Source organism: Lepisma saccharinum, chromosome 22 (assembly GCF_977018435.1).
Source record: "Lepisma saccharinum chromosome 22, izLepSacc3.1, whole genome shotgun sequence".
NCBI classification, from domain to species: Eukaryota; Metazoa; Arthropoda; class Insecta; order Zygentoma; family Lepismatidae; genus Lepisma; species Lepisma saccharinum.
This window is the reverse complement of record NC_139250.1, coordinates 21,881,978-21,900,653: the sequence shown is the minus strand read 5'-3', so window position 1 is coordinate 21,900,653 and position 18,676 is coordinate 21,881,978. Positions and strand designations below refer to the sequence as shown.

The 18,676-nt window shown below is 38.1% G+C and overlaps 1 protein-coding gene across 3 annotated transcripts in view; it reads right to left on the bottom strand.

Annotated features, from left to right (window-relative positions):
• The window catches only part of Oseg2 (intraflagellar transport protein Oseg2), a 151,905-nt gene that overhangs the window by 51,128 nt on the left and 82,101 nt on the right, over positions 1-18,676 (bottom strand). For all 3 annotated transcript variants that reach the window (XM_083143793.1, XM_083143795.1, XM_083143794.1), the window contains exons 18-21: positions 15,517-15,661; positions 13,265-13,455; positions 11,576-11,758; positions 3,408-3,554 (exon numbers count right to left, since the gene is read on the bottom strand). In XM_083143793.1, coding sequence (XP_082999919.1) covers positions 3,408-3,554; positions 11,576-11,758; positions 13,265-13,455; positions 15,517-15,661 — 666 coding nt within the window. The remainder of the gene's footprint in view (positions 1-3,407; positions 3,555-11,575; positions 11,759-13,264; positions 13,456-15,516; positions 15,662-18,676) is intronic.

Below are 18,676 nucleotides of genomic sequence, written 5' to 3'. Positions count from 1 at the left end.
TATATGTTTTGGCACCATACACATAGATTTATCTTTTTATATAGAAAGGCTTCTTTTATAGAAAGTTTATTAAAGCAAATAAAGAATTAATATGTAAATACATTTTTTTTCTTTTCCTGATACTGTGTATACGAACCAACTATAGAAATATTTGTTGAGGGTGTTAATGAAGCTATAATAATTTCAGTAACTTTTCTTATAGTGAAAATAAAACATTCTGGTGTACTGTATAATTTAAAATTAAAATATTTTTTATAGTTTTTTGTAGCTGAATTTTGGCATTTTTTTTAATGATAGTTCGCAAAATATCAACTGCCATGTTTATTTACAATTTAATGATAATGACACTATTTACTGCTTAACATGATTAGTATTTTGTATATTATTCTATTTTTGCCTATAAAAATGATTGAATCTTAAATCATGAGAAATTTAACTGTGTTTACAGTTTACATATTACATTTCCTTTCGTATGAGCTTCACTCCATCAGCACATATATTTTGTTTCCTTTCTTTTTCTTTCTTAGAGCCTAATAATCACCATTCACTGGTTACGAGATTTTCTGATATCTACATATTCCTTATGTACATTATTCTATAAATTATTTCTTTAAAGTGTTTTAAATCTTTATGATTTAAATCAAACCACCTTGGTTACAAAGTATGCGTATCAATTGAATTGTGTTTCTTACTGCCTTAATGCCTTTCAGCAAGTCAGAAGAATGTTTTGAGCATCCTTATAATACACTAAGTTGCCATTCATCACCGGACACCCCATACCAGTACGTTAATCCGGTCGCAGCACCACATCAGTATCGTGTAATTCGCCGCAATGACGTCCGCAACCCTTCGAGGAAGACTTTCCACCAATTTGTGATACACGTCGACGAGAATGTTGCCCCATTCCTCCTGCAAAGCAGCAAACAGCTCAGTGGTGTTTTTTGGGCGGCATGGCCTGGCTCTAAAGCGGCGCTCCAACTCGTCCCAAAGGTGTTTAATGGGGTTGATATCTGGACTTTGGGCTGGCCAATCAAGTTTTTGCCCACCCATGTCCTCAAACTTCGTGTTGATAATGCCTGCGGTATGACATGGAGCATTGTCGTGCTGAAACAGGTATGGGCCAATACCGAATTGTTTCCACAATGTCGGTAGCGCAGAATTGTCCAGAACTTTTTGGTACGCATCGGCATTCATGTTTCCCCGAATTAAAACAAGAGGACCAAGACCACACCATGATGCCACCTCCGCCGAATTTCACTGTGGGTACAATACAGTCCTGTAAACAGCATTCACCGGGCATATGCCACACCCACACACGTCCATCGGACCAACAAATCTGGTAGCGCTCCTTGCACCACTGTAACCAATTGGTCACATTGCGGGCTGTGATATGCAGCTTGTGAACTGCTGCGCGACCATGAAAACCAAGTGTGATGATCTCCCAGCGGCCAGTACGATCACTTGCAGCACTACTGGAAGCCGATTGAAACTCCTGTGCCACCATCTGTAACGACGCCTTCCGGTTTGACTTCACCACACGTTTCAAGCATCAACGGTCACGATCTGTTATTATTTTCGGTTTACTGGGTCTGGGTCGGCATGTCATGACCCACTCTCGCTTCCACTTCACGATAACATCACTCACTGTCGACCGGGGTATCTGAAATTTGTTGGAAATCTCACGGGTCGAATGCCCAAACCTGTGGGCTCCAATGATCATCCCTCTTTCTGCCTCACTCAGTTCGTATCGTCTGTCCATATTGACTGCTGTAGCTGGTATGAGTGTATTCTCAACCGGCAATGCCTTTTATAGATTGTATGACGTGTACAGACGATCCCAAGCACTTTTTGAGGGGTGTCCGGTGATGAATGGCAACATAGTGTATATGAAAAGGCTATGAAGCCACAGATTCCATGCTCAAACCATTTCCAAGGCATAATTGTGTTTCTCTCATCATCCAGTGGTGTATGCTGAGTCCAAAGATGACACGTAGCCCTTGACTATAAAGGAAGAGAGAAGACTTGGCTCGCATAAATCCCCGGTATAAGTGGTTAGACACACATTTTGCTCGCTTTTGACTTCTTCAGGGAAGCTACGTTGTCATTCCAACAGCAGCCAGGTTGCAAACTTCTAAGAATTAGGTTGCCAACTCCTACAAATTCAGGTTGCCAACTCCTACGAATTCAGGTTGCCAACTTCTACAAATTCAGGTTGCCAACTCCTACGAATTGAGGTTGCCAACTCCTAAGATTTCAGGTTGTCAACTCCTAAGAATTCGGGTTTCCAACTCCTAAGAATTCAGGTTGCCAACCCCTAAGACTTCAGGTTGCCAATTCCTAAGACTTCAGGTTGTCAACTCCTAACACTTCAGGTTGCCAACTCCTAAGACTTCAGGTTGCCAACTCCTAAGACTTCAGGTTGCCAACTCCAAAGAATTCGGGTTGCCAACTTCAGAATCACCAATATTTTCTTAATGAAATGAGTAAATTTATTCAAAGTTTCTAATAGATTTTTCTCCTGTATTTTACTCTCCAGGCTTCAGGCTTCGCAGATAGCCTAGCTAGCCTAGAATATATGCTTCTGTCATCATCTTTTTCATCTGTTCATCATTCAAGCTCTTCACGATAAACCAAAGAGGTAGAAAGGCAATGTAAATTAACCAAAATATAGGGTGTTCCGTATAGGATGGCAAATTAGAAAATTAAATAAAAATGGGGAAAATATCATGAAAATAGTTATATTTCACATATAATGTAAGCAGTTACATCTCCCATTTACGTATGAAAGACAATGTCCGGGATATGTCCATCCGTACTGAGTCTGCATGCATTTATACGCTCCACAAAATTATTGATAACCCTCTCGCAAATGTCTGTCCCGATGCCTCCAATCACCCGTATGATTTCCGCCTTCAGCTCCAAAAGGGTTCGTGGTTTGTTGGCGTACACCTGTGATTTCCCAAACAACCATAAGAAGAAATAACAGGGTGTAAGGTCACATGACCTTGCCGGCCATTCCTGGTCACCACTTTGGTAAAATGTCTCCACAATGAGAACACGTTGGTCAATCGTAAACTGTTCCATATCATAAGCACAAAAATGAGTCAAAACAATTGAGGCTACATTAATCGGCATGACAACAGATGACAACATTGGTAAGAACAGATCTGCCAACCTCGAAACAAAACAATAGCACTCGATTCAAATTTGGCATCCTATACGGAACACCCTTTAGAAACAACTGTTAACATGCCTAGAATGATGATTAATAAGTAACATAATACACGTACACATGCAATAAAGAAAATATAAACTACGTAAAAAATTGAAACTCAACTAGTATTAAAAAATGTGAAAAAACACCAACATAGATATGATGTTTCAAAGAATATATATGTGTACATTACCTGGTAGCTTTCACAAGCATAGTCAATGCAGGCCTCCAACAGCCCAAACTTCGTAAGCAATTTGACTGCTGAATCTCCGCCCAATGATTTGGCCCATAAAAATGCCACTTGTCGTCCAGCTTGCGGTCCTCCACTGCTCTTTGCCACCTGCACAAATGAAACACATAAATTAATGTCAATTATATAAACTGCAGAAAATGATTCCACGAGGAAAACAACATATATTGGCTCACATTGCTGTGCATTGGGAGAGTGTTTAACATGTCTGAACCCATAACATTGACCTGTTGTTGTACCAGTATAAATAAATCAACAAGAGGACCCCTCAGTGTCTAAGCACATTGAGGAGTTGACTCAATACCTTGCCTTGTTAAGTTCTAGTCTTGCATCTTTTTTTTTTTCCTTATCTTCTTTCTTTTGCCTCTCCACTGATTTAAGCTAATCATCAGGGTGGCTACAAACAAGCAGAAATGAAATTCCCTGACTTTTCCAGGTATTCCAGGACAAAAATTTGCATTTTTCCCTGACAATTACAAACTAAACTAAATCGATGTTTTTGCAAATGGAAATAATAAACTCATACAGATCCAGGTATGGATTTGTTAAGTACCAATATTATCTTCTATGAAATTGACTTAATTTCTCTATTCTCTATGATTTGAATTCAAACTGCAAAATAGTGAATTTGGAAAATTATTACAATTCACAAGCTAGGGAAGGATTACGGAATTTCGTCATACGCAGTAAGTTTAAAATAAAATACTTGATTATTTTTAAAGTTACGACTAAATGAAATTAGAGTGATTGATTTAAGAAATACAATTTGTAATTTATCAGTCTCCTTATACATTCTCGGTACTATATGTTGATATTTTCACTGAGGTTTGGAACCCTCTGCTTGCAAGAACCATGAGTGCGGACTCATTTTTCAATGCATAAAGCTCTCTTCTCTGTAAAGCAAACAACTTAACTCTTGCATGTAAGTGAAACAATTGAATCGAATAAAATAAAGTGTCATATTTCCTTACATTATCAATGGGATTTCTGCTTCAGTACAGTATATCCAAGTTAAGTACTGTGAAACTGACTACATGCAGTTATACCATTAATGCTGACGAAAAGGGTATGTAGGTATTAGAAATTTAACGCAAGCAATTTATAGAATTTCATTGTATAGGTACCTGACTTAGCTAACCACACATTAAAACAGGAACACACTAATAATAAAAGCTTCTGAAAGTTCATATACGAGGGGCATCCTGAAAAAAGGTCCAATGACCCCTATACGCAGCACTAGTGGTCGGAGAGCGACACACACACATGCAGGCAGGAAGAAGTGGCATGTAGCTCTAATCTGGTACAGTTGCAATGCAGCCGTTTTAGGAAAGTTCTAGGTTAAAGATTGCACCTGTCATACAGTCTCCCACCGAGCCTAGCCTACAATGTACACTCAGAATTTGGCACAGAGCCACCAGCAATTGTGTGAGGTGTGCAGACAGGACGTCGTGTATGGTCAGACGATGGTGCAGACAATTCACGGAAGGCCAATCGAATGTGCACAACCCCATACAGCTGAGTACACACGGGCCCTTTGCATCACTTCAGGTGAGAGATCTTGGACCATTCCCTGTACAGCCCTGGCCTTGAATGTACCGACTTTCATCTCTTTCTTTAACTAAAGAGGTTTCTGGCAGGGTAAGGATTTGACAGCTACACTGAGGTAGAGATAGTTCCAGTCTTTGCTGTCCGACACATATACCATGGGCATACAAAATTTAGTGGCATGCTACTACAAATCCCAGAATAACGGTCGTGATTATGCTGAAAATTAGGTTAAGATTCACTGTTACTAATGCAATAAATTACAACTGATATTCATGTTTTATTTATACCTAATCGGTAGGGACCTTGATATTTTGTTATTTTTTAAAAAGATTGGTGTATTTTCTTATTTTTTATTTTTTACTATACGGTGTTATTTTTCTCAAAATTCACATTTTCATTTTAGCGCATTTTCTGGCAAACATCTGAAATTATTCCTTCATGGTATTTTTAAACTACTGTTTCAAATTGTAAGTCACATGGCTTACGCCTCTTCGTGAGAGTTTGAGATCTTGAAAGTTCTTTTGGGAAAGTTATTTTCGATACACCTTTTTTTAAATTTTAAGGTAAGGATTTTAGATAATGGAATTTCCCCCGTATATACTGAAGGGTGGATAATGACCATAAGTGGCGATGTACCCAAAAAATTAAAATCAATCAATCTCACGTGACAGATACCGATATATTATGGCACCAAAAATTGGCATTATCATTTTTTTGACTTGTCAGTATTACATTTCCCAAAATTCGCGTTTTTGTTTTAGAACATTTATCTGCCAAATATACCGAAACTTAATACTCCATTGTGCTTTTAAACGATTATTTAAAATTGTAGATCACATGATCTATGTATTTTCGTGACAGTTTGATATGTTGGAACAGATTTTTGAGGAAGTAAAAGTAAAGTGCTCCCCTGGACTTTTCCATGAAGGTGTATAAGGGTGTGGAGTGGGCCCCACACTTTCTTGATCATGGCTAAAGGTGGGGGTGATGTGATCAGCACCATGCTCCTGGCTACCTTTATCCCTCAAAGTTTCCTCAAGGTACCAGCTTCATATGATGCTGGGTGGGTGCCGAAGCAGTTTGAATAGGTGGAAAACATCCCGGTTCTCCCCCGCAGGAGATCGACATTGACATTGAAAACATATCTCGTGCGACAACTATGAGGATATGGATCCCGTGTGACAGTAGATACGCACTCGATCTCCTGTTAGAACCCTGCCACTTTTCGCTGTGATGCAAATGGTTTTGATAGAAGTTGAAAAAATCGTGGGAAATACATGATTTAATGTGGCTGTCGGAATTATTCCATGTAAGTATAACTCAATAGTTTACTCTTGAGTAAAATGTTGGAAAACTTGCATGTTCTATGTACACAAACATGGCCTAGAAAAGACAAGAATGTTGGATTTCATGGAATTTTTTGTTGTTTTAGGTCATTTCTTTAAAAAAAATCAATAAAAACGCCAACAATTCACGTTTTATGCCAAATTCGCATTATTTTGATATTTAGAAAGGGCGAAAAATGTGTCCAGACATCACTGCTCATTCCTAAACATAACTTCGCAGCAATTACCATTTTTCATGGTTTTGGCGTTTGCGAAAAATCAATCGGAAATTACTTTCTGGCCACCCCTCGTATAAATCAGTAGATGGAAAGTGAAAATTTAGCAGGGCTGGCAGAAAAAAGTCATTTCTTGAAGAAAGTGATGCTTTCATGATTGAATGATTCGAGTAAATATCATATTAAAATATTTACGTATTTATTACTAGTATTTTATTTCATAATATTGGACATTAACCTTACTCAGTGAGAGATTAATGACCATCTCTCACGAGTTTAAACAGACAGGGCAGAGAATGGTGTTAATTTCATTGCAATACTAGTGTTGCAGTAAATTTGAGGTTGGGAGCATGCACTTGCCAATTTTTATAACGTTCACCAATGCAGGTTTATGTTTCACTTTTTCGTGATAGTATTCAATATATATCCAGTTTTGTTGGATTCTTCTTGATATCTAAGAATAGTGCAATGTCATACATGCATACATCAGGATGATGTAAGAAAACCTTTGTAAGCATTGCTACATTAAACAAGGTGAAGCAAGCCAGAAAAGTAATACAATTCCAGCAGCATATTTGCAGTCTAAAGCTCTTCTTGTTTATGCATACGATTTTTGTTGGATGTTACAGTCCGAAGACATCGAACAAAAATCATAAGAGTCCCATGCATGCAATTTCTGTCACATGTTGTAGTGAGATACTTTGTCGGGTGGCGATATTCGACAAAAATCGTATGTATCAATGGAACCTATTTGTTTCCATGTTCCTTCAGTTTGCCCAACAAAATGCTTACTACGACGTCCGACAACTATCGGACGGCGCCACCCGCTCCCATCCCCTCCATCTGTTGACAGTTCGGTCTCCTTACTACTCTCCCATATGGACAAGAAAAAATGATAATTCAATGCATTTTCCACGTAATATTTAGAGGCTTAACCTTTACTCCCCCGATGTTATTATATGGTATCATCAGAGTAAGGTCGTTCTGGCCCGATGAAACCATATGGTATCATGGTGCAGATTACGAAATGAATGTGCTTTTTGGACCCTCAAACTCTTCTGTTTGAGTTGAAACTCTGACACAGCTCTGGAGCAAGCCTGGGTAATTTCATATTGATGACCAACCTCCCCCCGCTCCGCAACATATCCATGACACATTTCCGAAGTGTCTCACATTTTGGCTCATTATTCAACTTGTATGGCACCCAGGAACATGAAACAAGTTTCAATCTCTTTGGAATGGTCCATTCTTTGAAGAGAATACTAAGGTTTGCGCCTTCTTCCGAAAATAGCGAGAGAAGAGGGGGGCAAACTAAAGATTTTTTAAAATTGAAATTCGATGGTCACGCCCCCAAACCCCCTTCCTCGGTTCGGCGATTTTAATTGTACACGGTTACATGCTATGATGTTTTAGCTGCAAAACAAAACTTATCCGAAGTAAATTGCTCCCATAGTGCCAGAGTTATAACAATTTTCCTCCAAAAATGCTAATTACCTACTTTTCGTAAAAAAAAAAAAAAGAAATCACATTTTGGCTTATTATTCAACTTGTATGACACCCAAGAACATGAAACATGTTTCATTCTCTTCAGAAATCTCCATTCTTTAAAAATAATACTAAAGTTCACGCCTTCTTCCCAAATAGCGGGAGAAGAGGGGGCAAACTCCAGATGTTTATGTTTTTTTCATTGAAATTCGGGGGTCGCGACTCCAACCCCCCCCCCCTTCCTCGTTTGGCGTTCTGAATTGTATACGGTTGCATAGTACGATGTTTTAGCTGAAAAACAAAATTTATCCGAAGTAGATTGCTCCCATAGTGCCCGAGTTATAACAATTTTCCTCCAAAAATGCTAATTACCTATTTTTCGTAAAAAAAAAAAAAAAAGAAATCACATTTTGGCTTATTATTCAACTTGTATGACACCCAAGAACATGAAACATGTTTCATTCTCTTCAGAAATGTCCATTCTTTGAAAAGAATACTAAAGTTCACGCCTTCTTCCCAAATAGCGGGAGAAGAGGGGCAACCTCCAGATTTTTATGGTTTTTTCATTGAAATTCGGGGGTCGCGCCCCCCAAACCCCCTTCCTCGGTACGGCGTTCTGAATTGTACACGGTTGCATGCTATGATGTTTTAGCTGCAAAACAAAACTTATCATAAGTAGATTGCTCCCATAGTGTCAGAGTTATAACAATTTTCCTCCAAAAATGCAAATTACCTATTTTTCGTTAAAAAAAAATCACATTTTGGCTTATTATTCAACTTGTATGGAAACCAAGAACATGAAACATGTTTCATTCTCTTGAGAAATGTCCATTCTTTGAAAAGAATACTAAAGTTTGTGCCTTCTCCCCAAAATAACGGGAGAAGAGGGCGCAAACTTCAGATTTTTGTTTTTCCCATTGAAATTCGGGGGACGTGCCCCCCAAGCCCCCTTCCTCGGTCCGGTGTTCTAAATTGTACAAGATTGCATGCGATGATGTTCTAGCTGCAAAACAAAAGTTATCCGAAGTAGATTGCTCCCATAGTGCCCGAGTTATAACAATGTTCGAAGTCAATGAAGACGATATTCCCTGACATTTCCCTGACTTTTTTTGACACCTCAAATTCCCTGACTTTTCCCGGTTTTCCAGGTTTTCCAGGTCTGTCGCCACCCTGATCATTATTAAGCTTCATCGCATTGATTAACCTAAAAGAGGTAGAAAAATGAAATAAAATAAGTAAATTTCAAATTAAAAACCAAGAAGTAGCTTTCGTGAGGGATCAGAACGGGACACAGTGGGATACTTACATATTAATACTGATCAATATTTCGAATAGCTTTCATTGTTACTATGACAGTTGTCGAGTTGTACTAAAATGTATAAAAAATAATGTTGCACAGAAACAATCACAACGTATAAATTTTAATTGTCCATACATAGAAAACCTAGCTTGACAAAACCGTTGTATAAAAAGAGAGGAATGAGTATTCGGTGTTGACTTTGGGTGGAAAGGCATTCTGTAAGTTTGTTTATGAATGTCGAAACATCTCTAACTTTAGACTTTTTTAAAAACTTTAATGAATTCATTACATAACAGGACACAGTGGGGTACTTACATATCTGTACTGATCAATATTTTGAATATTTGTTACAATCTTCAAGCACTGATGTCAGTCTTGGTAAATTCAAAATTTGTATAAAGTTATTGTTTATTATATACTGAATAATAATAAGAAGAATTAAAAAGATTTAAATTTTACTGTCATTTCTAATACTTAATCAAGTTGTTAAGAAAGGGTAAGGGAGTCCAACTAAGTTCCAGATAAAAGGAAATGTTTATCTAAATCGCCTGTCAGGTGAAACAACAGTTGACAGGAGAAGGCCACCTGCTGGAACACCTGGAAAGGAATGTTCCAGATAAACAACTTTCTAATAATCTTGTGTCGGGGGGGGGGGGAGGGGAGTGATTTGTGTGTGTGTGTGTGTGTGTATATATACAAATTATGAAGGAGACAGTAAACACTTACCACACGAATAGAAATAATTCAATATTTCGCGACCTGTGTCGCATTTTCAAGAAGGAAGATAAAAGATCGACGACACTTTGAGTAGAGGCACAGAATACTGACCGTAGCGTCTCTACGGTCAGTGGGGTATAGTGGCGTGCATGCCTGCTATATAGGCCCTTTCCCATCGCCTGCGGAAAGATGTGTCGGGGGGGGGGGCGGTAAAAGATGGATGATGGCAACACGGAAGCAGTTATTGAAGGTGGTGTGGATGGCAACTGTGAAATCGGAGTTTTGGGTGGAGGAACGGTGATTATTTATCCTTAGATTCAAGGGAGTGGAGGTTTCGCCTAGGTAGAAGTTGCCGCAGATTTGGCAGATGAGTGTGTAAATTAGGTTGGATGAGTGGCAGGTGCCCTTAGGGTGAAGGGTGAACTCACCTGCTGCTGTGGGGATCAGGAGGGTGGGGGAGGTGATGAGTATGGGGCAGGTCTTGCATCTGGGTTTGTTGCACCTGTGGGCTGGGGGAAGGGGTGGGAGTGTTTCGGGCCAAGATGTTGTGGAGGTTGGGGGGGGGGCGACAGAAGATGACCCTAGGTTTATCCCTAAAGATGTCTCTGGTCCCAACCTCCAAACACTCCCACCCCTTCCGCACCACTTCCCCCAGCCCACAGGTGCAACAAACCCAGATGCAAGACCTGCCCCATACTCATCACCTCCCCCACCCTCCTGATCCCCACAGTGGCAGGTGAGTTCACCCTTCACCCTAAGGGCACCTGCCACTCATCCAACCTAATTTACACCCTCATCTGCCAAATATTCGGCAACTTCTACCTAGGCGAAACCTCCACTCCCTTGAATGTAAGGATAAATAATCACCGTTCCTCCACCCAAAACTCCGATTTCACAGTTGCCATCCACACCACCTTCAATAACTGCTTCCGTGTTGCCATCATCCATCTTTTAATCCCCCCCCCCCAACACATCTTTCCGCAGGCGATGGGAAAGGGCCTATATAGCAGGCATGCACGCCACTATACCCCCTGGACTCAACCTAGCCAACCAGTAACTCTTTCCTCTCCTCCCCGAAACTACCCACCCACCTTACAGTAAACACTGGCTAAAGTACTTCGTGTTTCCTATCAACTATTTCTGGCAACACTGACCGTAGAGACGCTACGGTCAATATTCTGTGCCTCTACTCAAAGTGTCGTCGATCTTTTATCTTCCTTCTTGAAAATGCGACACAGGTCGCGAAATATTGAATTATTTCTATTCGTGTGGTAAGTGTTTACTGTCTCCTTCATAATTTGTATTTATCCGCCCTTCTGGCACCATTTCTGACCCTATTCCTGTATATATATATATATCTTCCTGATTTGTACCTTATTTCATTTGTACTTGGTACAGAGTCTGAAGAAGGCCTTGCTAGAAGGTTGAAACGTAACGTTTAGTTTATGTTTTAAAATAAAATAAATTCTGCCTTGGTCAGCATATTGAGTTTTCACTTACCCTATAAGCATCTTCCCACATGTCTGCTGCACGATACATGTTAACTGCCCCTTTCCAATCTCCTGCTTGGAGGTAGTGCTGTTCTGCTCCTCTCCAATTGCCTTCAGCCTCCAGCTCTTGGGCGAGGTGGAGGTGAGTCGTCTGCACCAAATCTGGATGGTACTGGCTTACAAGACGCATCATCTGAAAGTTTATAGATACACATCTCTGTTTACCATGCATGCAAATTTTAATACACCAGTTGAAAGATATTCCTCTGTGCACAGAATCACAAAACTGGGATTGGTATATGACTTGCTCTTGATAAATTTTAGGGACAATTTCTTCAGTGATTTGGTTTTGTCTATTCATTCAACATTTCAACACCACATGTTGGCATCTTTCTCATAACACATAAAATGGATCAGTTTAAATCTCTTGAGAAAAAAAGCCTGCACTCGTCTTTAAAAATTATTTATAAAAGAATAAAGAACATAAATGATTTGAATCAGAATTGGAATAATTATAAGTCCATCTGATTAAATGACGTCAAATTATTTTCTTTTCATTGTGAGTTATTATTGTACAGTAGAGTGCTGCATGGAGAGCATTTCGCTCGAGTTCCAGATAATTTGCACTTTGACGTTAAATAGCATACGAAATCGATGGCTTTTCCACTCGAGCAAATAATGCTCGAACAGGCAAAACAAGTGGTATATGCTCAACTCCATGTTAAATTGTAGTTTGGTCTATCTTACCAATACAGTGATACATGAAAATAAAATAGATGATTGTGGGCTGAAACGGCCAGGGTGGATATTTTACATATATGCGGCTATGATTATTGTCGTCATATTAAAATGATATTCCATTGTAAACGATTGGGTGTGGGAGACTCAAATGAGCATATGCTAGCGAAAGTGGTCCCATGCAGTACTCCATTGTACGAGGGCAGAGTGAAAAGTATTGAGCTTCACAGGGAAGGGTTGTTTCTCATCATGATTTCTCTACATAATCACATAATCTCTATAATTACCCCTCCCTCCAGATCAATGCACTTATGCATTCTATGCTGCAATTTTGTTTACAGTCGTCTGGTAGAATGATTTGTCCTGAGTCTCACAACACTCAATGACTGCCTTCGTCCATGTGGAAGTGACGTCCTCGAAATGAATTCTTTATAGCAGCGAAAAGAGAAAATTCTGACAGGAGCAGTTCAGGGGAATAAGGTGGATGGGGAAGTGCGGTGAAGCCACACTCGACCAAAGCAGCCTGTGCACTGAGGCCTTTCTGACAGAGGTACCTAATCACGGCCCTCTCTTCTCTACACTTCATTCATTTCCAACCTAACAAAAAAATAAAAGAAAAGATGTGAATTTCATAAAAGTTTGCACAGTGTCCTAAAACTCAAACCTTACATCCTCCAAAATTTTAACTACCTACCCCTTCCATGTGAGGCTCAAAACTTTTCACTCTCCCCTCATACAGCTTATAGCTGTCAAAATGGATGTTAATTTTCCTCACAAGCTTACCAACACTACATGATATGATCAACACTGTATTGCAATTGCCATTACCTGGATGTCCTCATTTGATAAGAGGTTGTATGGCACTTAGAACTTCTTTGAATAAGCAACTAAAAATATTTTAAGTGCACAGTGACTCCAGATTCAGTGTACACTGAAACTGCGCGAAGGGTAAAAAATATACCTGGTCATACTGCCTGTTCTTCTTGTACATAGTTATCGCCAAATCAGGTTCTGATACAGATATATAAAGTTTCTCAGCTTCCCTAAACTTCCCTTGGTCCTCCAGAGTCTGAGCTTGATTCACGTACATCTCTGAAACTTCTTCTGCTCGAAGGTGTTGGCTGGCCAGCCTGTGTGCTTTCTCCCATTGACCTGCCAAAAATTATGCAGCAATAAAATGTATTCAATGTATCTTACAATTCCAATAATGCAAATGCAAAGAAGTAAAATACATTTTTAACCTACTGAACAGTTAGTGACACTTTTAGGCTAAACCAGGAACTCACCTAGATCTTTGGTATTCGGTACCAAGCCAATCTCTGGCTTCAATCTCAATTATCATTATGTAAGTCTTGATTCAATTACATGGATGCCAGGGGTCACAGGTTCGAATCCCTGCCTGGGCATTGGTGTTTGATTTCTGTTATTTAGCATCACATTTCTGGCACTTTTGGCTAATCGCGACAATGAGAATGAGTGACGATATTATGAAATTCATGACACTCACAAAGAACCCATGCCCAAGCTGGGATTCAAACCCGGGAGCCCTGGCATTGTAGCATGCTCTTCTAACCACTCTACCATGGAAGTTGGCTGGGCAAGTGTGTTCTTTGCAAGTGTCCTTTCATCAATTTCATCACTCATCCTCATTTTCGCGATTAGACAAAAGTGGCAGAAAAGCGAAGTAAGATAAACCAAATCAATGACCTAAGCTGTGAAATTAGGGTGAAGTCAAGGGTGGTTTCTTAGCTCAGCGATAGAGTATTGGCACAGAATGGATGCAGGATTGATTCCTAGTTGAGTCTCAAATTTTATAAATCTTCTGTGTGCCAAGCTATTCTAATATTTAATTCAGTTTAATATATTGCATCAATAATAAATAGCATCGTAAAATATGTCATGTCACATCTGAATTAAATATGCACTGCACCTTTTCATAGGGTGACCATAATATTTTGACCCAAAAATGGGACATCCCAAGAAGATGAACCCCCTTTCCTGAAAAATTGGTTAGACCTAATTATAAAATTATTGTTATTATTAACATACTGTTATTATTTATTAAAGAATGGATCGCATAAATGATACATCATAAACAATAAATAAAAGATGATCTCCCTTTGTCAAAATGTATTAATTGTTATAATCCCGGTATGATTTACATAGCATTTTTTGTCCTTTCTGATCTGCCTTTGAAGTTAGTTCTATACTGAAGTTAAGTAATGCCAGAAGTATTTAGATTTAGCAGAAGAATCAACCTTCTTGAGAGCAGCTTTATTCTTCATGAAGCGTTTATAAATCTCCCTGAAAACTTTATACACTATACATATCCTGTGTCAAGATGCAGGAACTTTAAATTCTTTTTGCAATTCTGTAAAGAAACTGCATGCTTATTTTGCTCTACAAATAACGAAACACATACAAAACAATGCAACTTTTTAGCATGAAATGTGTCTCAAATTGAGACTTGGTTTCCAAGATAATTCATAGACTTTTATAAAACAGGACAAATAGTGACTTTTTAATAATATGGGACGATCGGGACATGCCTCTGAAATGGGACTGTCCCAGTCAAAACAAAACGTATGGTCACCCTACCTTTTCGTAAGTTTTCAGACAATTAGCACTTCTAAAAAGATACAACAATGCCTTTTTCATAACATGCATTTTTATATTTCTTCAAATGTTTCTGTAATTGGTATTGAAATGCAGGTGACTGAAGAAAACTATTCATGGTGGTTGCGGTAAACGCGGTTTAAAATTACTTACGTGAAATTGAAGATTTTTAGATAATTTAGAAGATTTCGTACTTCCGCGTTGCACAAATTAATGGTTCAATCCTATTAATTTCGAAGATCCACTGTCTTCATTCACAAAAGCGCGCTTCAAACGCCGTACCCTTTTGTGAATGAAGACAGTGGATCTTCGAAATTAATAGGATTGAACCATTAATTTGTGCAACGCGGAAGTACGAAATCTTCTAAATTTCACGTAAGTGAAGAAAACTAGTAGGTAGAGATGGAAAGACAAACAGACAGACAGACTTAACATGCTACAAAAGATTCCAGATTCGAATCCTGGGTAAGACATGGATATGTCAGTGTTTATCCTATCCTCATAGTTACGATTAACTGAAAATGTAGAAGAGTGACACAAAATAAAAATGGAAAAAAAGTAAAGAACATCAGTCAAACTGGTAGTACCATAACTCACCAGCTTGATTATACATATCAATCGCCTCCTTATGCATTCCACCTTCAATGAAGAACCTTTCCGCCATCTGGTAATCTTGAACAGATGCAAAATGCTGGCCTAGCTTCTGGTAGTATGCAGAAACGGAACTTGCATCCTCAATCACCTGTAAAGTAAAAATACATGCACTGCGAGAAATGTAAAACAACAAAATGTATTTATTTATCCTTTCTTCTAATTTGTTCAGTGGGAATCAATAAGAGCATCAGTATCAGTATAAGTGATTGATTGATTGATTTGGTGTTTTAAGTCAGCTTTATGCACAGTAAGGCTAATCGGGACTGGGCCTACAGTTTAAAGTGGGATCCGAACCACTTGTGCCTCCACCAGGTATTGAACCCGGGACCCCTTGATTACAAGGTGACGGCCCCAGTATCAGTATCGGCATTGATATCAGTTCTAGATCAAATAGGCTCAGCTAAAGATGTGATGTTTAGCCTTAATTTAGATAAACGAGTTAACAGTGATGATTAACCAAATTCACAACTAGGGCCAAGAAGATGATGAAAAATAATATTTACTTCTGGGCTCTTAAGACAATATTAAACCTTATAGTAGTTTGTTTCCCTTCAGTTAGAACCCGAAAACATTGTTTGATTTTGCAGGTTTTTTGGGCATTTTCTGGCCTTTTTCGGCCTTTAGGTTATTTTTCAGAATTTTTTGCCATTTTTGATCATCTTTGAAGTTTCTTTTTCCACCTTGCCTGTTATTTTGTGATTTTACATGCAATTTCTAGTATAACTTACATGCCATTAATCAAAAATATAGTCAATGCAAAAACACAAGATTATTAACTGAAATCTTTGACAATGGATTAAATAATTAATTTTTCCTTCAGCAAACTTAAAATACTTTGGGTGAAGCCTCCTTTGAGGTTCTCATGCTGGCAACTATTGTCGCTTTAATCTTTGAATTTAAAGTAAAATTAGTTTCAACATAAACAATTGATCCACGCAAAACACAACTGTATTTTCAGATGCTCACCAAGATGCACTCTAAAAGAAGGTGAATAACTTATTCAGAAAAATACCTTTGGTGTATTTTATGTAAACTTTATGTGAAAATAAAGATTAGCACTTAATTGCCTTTTTTCTTTTTGATTTGGTAGTTTAAACCATCAAACAATGGGTTTTATCAAATTATTCAACTACTCCCTTGTAATTTACGAATTTAAGAGCACAACTAAACTAAATTTTAGTTCATTTTTTTAGGGATGGGCCGATATGAAATTTTGGCCGATACCGATAAAGTACCGATATAAAATTTACCGATACCGATATTCTACCGATCCGATATAAAATTAGAAATGGTCCTTGAAGAACCTGAAATGATCATTGATCTCCTTAATAAATGCGTGTTTCAAGGTGATTGCAGTGCAAAAGAAGTTGAATATTTAGACATTTACCTTTTTAGAAAGAAGGGCATGGAGATTATCCATAAAAATTACAACAAAATGTTAGAATTTTGCACTAAATTATAAGATATTTATCGATATATCGGATCGGTAAAATAATCGGTAATTTTACCGATAAACCGATATGCCTATATCGGCCGATACCGATAGAGTACCGATTAATCGGTCCCATCCCTACATTTTTTTAAAAATCTTAAAGTTATACAGAGTGGCACAAAAGTCAGTTTACCCAAAAAGCACATTGATAATAGTATTACGATAGTGTATGTGCTTCTTGTGCTAAGTAATATCTTTGAGGTATACAGTTGGTAACATTGTCGTGTTGTTCTTCTTTTGTCGACAGTTGAGTCTCCGGCTTGTTGTAGTGTGGTTGTTTGTTGTTTGCAAGCAAGTTCTGGTCTGTGACGTGTTGAAAACTGCGATTGTGTTGTGAAACTGTTGTGATTTGACGCCATGCAATTTTGGCTTTGTGGGGAATTGTTAAGGATATGATACACTCATCATCACCAGCAGATTTGGATGCATTGAAAGACTCAATTATCAATGTGTTTTATGTCATCAACAATGATACAAGTTTACTGCATCATATTTGCAATTCTGTTGGATCGTTGAACAAAATGTATTGCAAACAATGGAAGACACTTTGAAGAAAACCACTGAAACTGCAATTTTGTGTATCTACTTGTATTTTGTATGTATACTTGTGTATAAACTTGAATTTGTTTATGAGTAAACTGACTTCTGCACCACCCTGTATTTTAATAATATTAAGGTCATTCTGTAGGTAGGAACATGAAGTTTTCATTTTATTTTCCCCTAAATTTCGATGTTATTTTCTACTGCAATTCGGTGTTATTTTTCACAGTTTAGGGTAAAATTTGGTGTTATAAATTTAAAACTGGTGTTATTCTTACATGCATTTTTACTGTTCCTTCTATGCTTAAGGTTTTCACGTTGATTTAGTTTTTGAAAATTGAGACGAATTTTAATAAAACATTAAAATGCTCATCAAGGCAAAATTTATTGTATATAAAAAAATATACACTAAACACGTAACGTTTCCACCCTCTAACAGGATCTTCTTCAGACGAAGATTCACAATAAATTTTAATGTTTTATTAACATGGAAACAAGGCTCAACAGTGTTACAAATTTTAGTTTTAATGACAAAAAAAAATGGCTTACCTTTGTGAGAAATGACCAAATTTCTTCCATTTGGGAAACTATTTCATCTCATCAGCCACTAAATATGAAATGTTTATTGAATGATAAAACACCCAAATCTTTGAACACTATCATTAGGGATATTAAATTTTCGCGATGTGCGAAATCGTGAAATGTGAAAAAAATATGCAATTTTGAACATTCTGGACGTAACTACACTCCGAATGCTGCATGAGTTTTATTCACAAAGTAATGCGAAATGTGTGCTCTTCCACGAAATGAATGCTTTTTCGCGAAATAACCGTGAAATACTATCAAATTAAGTAGAAAACATGCAAAAACCGGCAATCGGAATTGGGCGCGCAAACTGTCGATTTGTAACGAAACGTTTGCCTAAAGTTTCCTACCACTTGCAGCTGAAGAACGTTTTATCTTCGATCACATCAGGAAGACGCTGCAAATTGGGATTTCCCATGCACATAATCTCAGTTCGAAAACTTCGCTCCCTGTCAAGCTGCATTCATTTCTTCCCCCGAATGCCTA